The sequence below is a fragment of the Merops nubicus genome, unplaced genomic scaffold (genome assembly GCF_000691845.1).
Source record: "Merops nubicus isolate BGI_N331 unplaced genomic scaffold, ASM69184v1 scaffold9528, whole genome shotgun sequence".
Lineage (NCBI taxonomy): Eukaryota > Metazoa > Chordata > Aves > Coraciiformes > Meropidae > Merops > Merops nubicus.
Genome location: NW_008627745.1, coordinates 32,116 through 34,105, shown reverse-complemented (window position 1 = coordinate 34,105; position 1,990 = coordinate 32,116). Strand labels below are relative to the sequence as shown.

At 39.9% G+C, this 1,990-nt stretch overlaps 1 protein-coding gene across 1 annotated transcript in view; it reads left to right on the top strand.

Moving 5' to 3' along the window:
* LOC103778820 (ubiquitin carboxyl-terminal hydrolase 22-A) overlaps positions 1-1,990 on the top strand; it is a gene marked incomplete at its 5' end in the record, with an annotated part of 51,889 nt that overhangs the window by 23,305 nt on the left and 26,594 nt on the right. The window contains one exon of the mRNA XM_008946434.1: positions 1,237-1,406. Coding sequence (XP_008944682.1) covers positions 1,237-1,406 — 170 coding nt within the window. The remainder of the gene's footprint in view (positions 1-1,236; positions 1,407-1,990) is intronic.

The following is a 1,990-nucleotide window of genomic DNA, read 5'->3' as shown; positions in this document are numbered from 1 at the left end:
CTGAAAGATGCTAAAGAGCCCTTTGAGCACTATCTGGTGTACTGCAAGGGAACTGCATCATTTTTAATTGCCACAGCATTGCTAGCTGATACTTCCTCCCCTCCATGGAATGGCAAGGAAATTCTTCATTCTCTGTGAAATCATCCTGGTTTTTCCTTCACCATTTGTGTAGTAATCCCATTTATGTTGCAGAAGAGGACAATGCTAATTTTAAATTAATACCAGAACTGTATTATTGCATTTTAGCTTGTTTCAAAGTAAGTTTTTGATTAAAAAATAAGCATTCTTGTCCACCTGATGCTCTTCTCATTTAGCACTCCTGTATGGTGGTATTATGTTAACATTTTGGAAGACTACTCAAGGATTTGAGCATGTTTTTCTTCTCGCTTAGACTTTGCAAATGACTGAAAAGCTTTCCCCACTCCTAACCTCTCTTCTGTTGTGCAACAAAAGAGCTTTCCTTTAAGCATCTTGGTTTCCAAGCTCAAGAAATCGTCTCTGGGCATTACTGAACGTTTGACTTAAGGTGTGATGAATCCTCTTATGCCAAGTTGAATTTTTTGATGTATTACTGTAGATGAATGTTTAACTTAACTAAAACAAACGTTGCAACTAGTATTGTTCAGAGTTTCTCTTTGAAGGATGTTTTGTTTGGATCTCGGGGTGTGTACAAAAAAAGGATACGCCAAGTCTGCGCTGGATGTCCCAGCCTGACTTGGTTTTGTCAAGGCTGTTCCCTTTGCTGCCTGTCTTAGATGATGGTTGCATTATAACAGTACAAAAAAACCATGATCTGCGTGAGGGAAAGCCTTGTAAAATATCTAAAAACTTAGTTATTGGTTTATTTAAATGTGTTGGTTTCTTACTGTAGCAACTTACCAGCGGTTGTTGCACTTTGGTATCAGCCTGGGGAGGGGGCAGGTTTTGGTGACATATATGGCAAAACAGCCATTGCAAAATAATGCTATTGGTGTTGCTGTACTTTGAGGTTTCTTTTTTTTTTTTTCCTTTTCTGAGAATTTAAAAGACAAATCCTATAGAAGTTGAGAAAGTTTGGGGGCAGCTTGTGGCTGGAGTACATCAAAACCAATAGCCTACAATGTAAAGCTGTGTACTTGGAGCTGTGCAGCTCCAGAAAATCTATGGCTATATTGTGAAAACTATATAAAAATGCAAATGCACCATTTTGTTAACTTGATAACGCTTATGCATCCCTTCCCCCTTCTGTCTTTATAGGTCTACGAGGGCTAATCAATCTTGGGAACACATGTTTTATGAACTGTATTGTCCAGGCACTTACCCACACTCCACTGCTGCGAGATTTCTTCCTCTCCGACAGGCACAAATGTGAAATGCAAAGCCCCAGCTCATGTCTGGTCTGTGAAATGTCTACGCTTTTTCAGGAGGTGAGTGCTGTTAGGCACCAGCTGGAGAAAGGCAATGCTATTGTGGCTGTTTCTTACCCCAGAAGGGATTATTTTCTGTTTGCCAATCTAAAGGGAACGTTTCCCCTCAAGGTGTGGCAAAACAGAGCAGTAAAGATTGAGTGAGGCCCTACTGTCAAAAATATCAACTGCTGAGAAGGAAACTATTGGCCTTTTTAGTCCTATTCTTAAGTCACTCTTGTTTAGGCAAAGCTGGTCTTGGAAATAATTACAGTGCTGCCTGCTCTTCTGAGACTGACCTGCAAGTCTTGAGTCTTAAAGCTGAATGTGTGCTTTAATTAAAGGTGCAAGTTGTAACTGGAAAATATGTCACAGACTCTTGGGGTGATAATGGGAGTGAGAGTAACACAATAGTATGTAGTCTTGTGGTTTGAGGCACTGGATTATGTAGGTCTATAGAAATATTTTAAAGATGTCAATTCAGTGCTTTCTAACACAGAGAAGCTTCTTTGCTGTCATTTCTTTACATGGAAGGCCATTAATGGCCAGGAGGATGTAGAAAAGTGAATGTGTTGGTGCAGTTTGTGCATTCCACGTATGAGCTG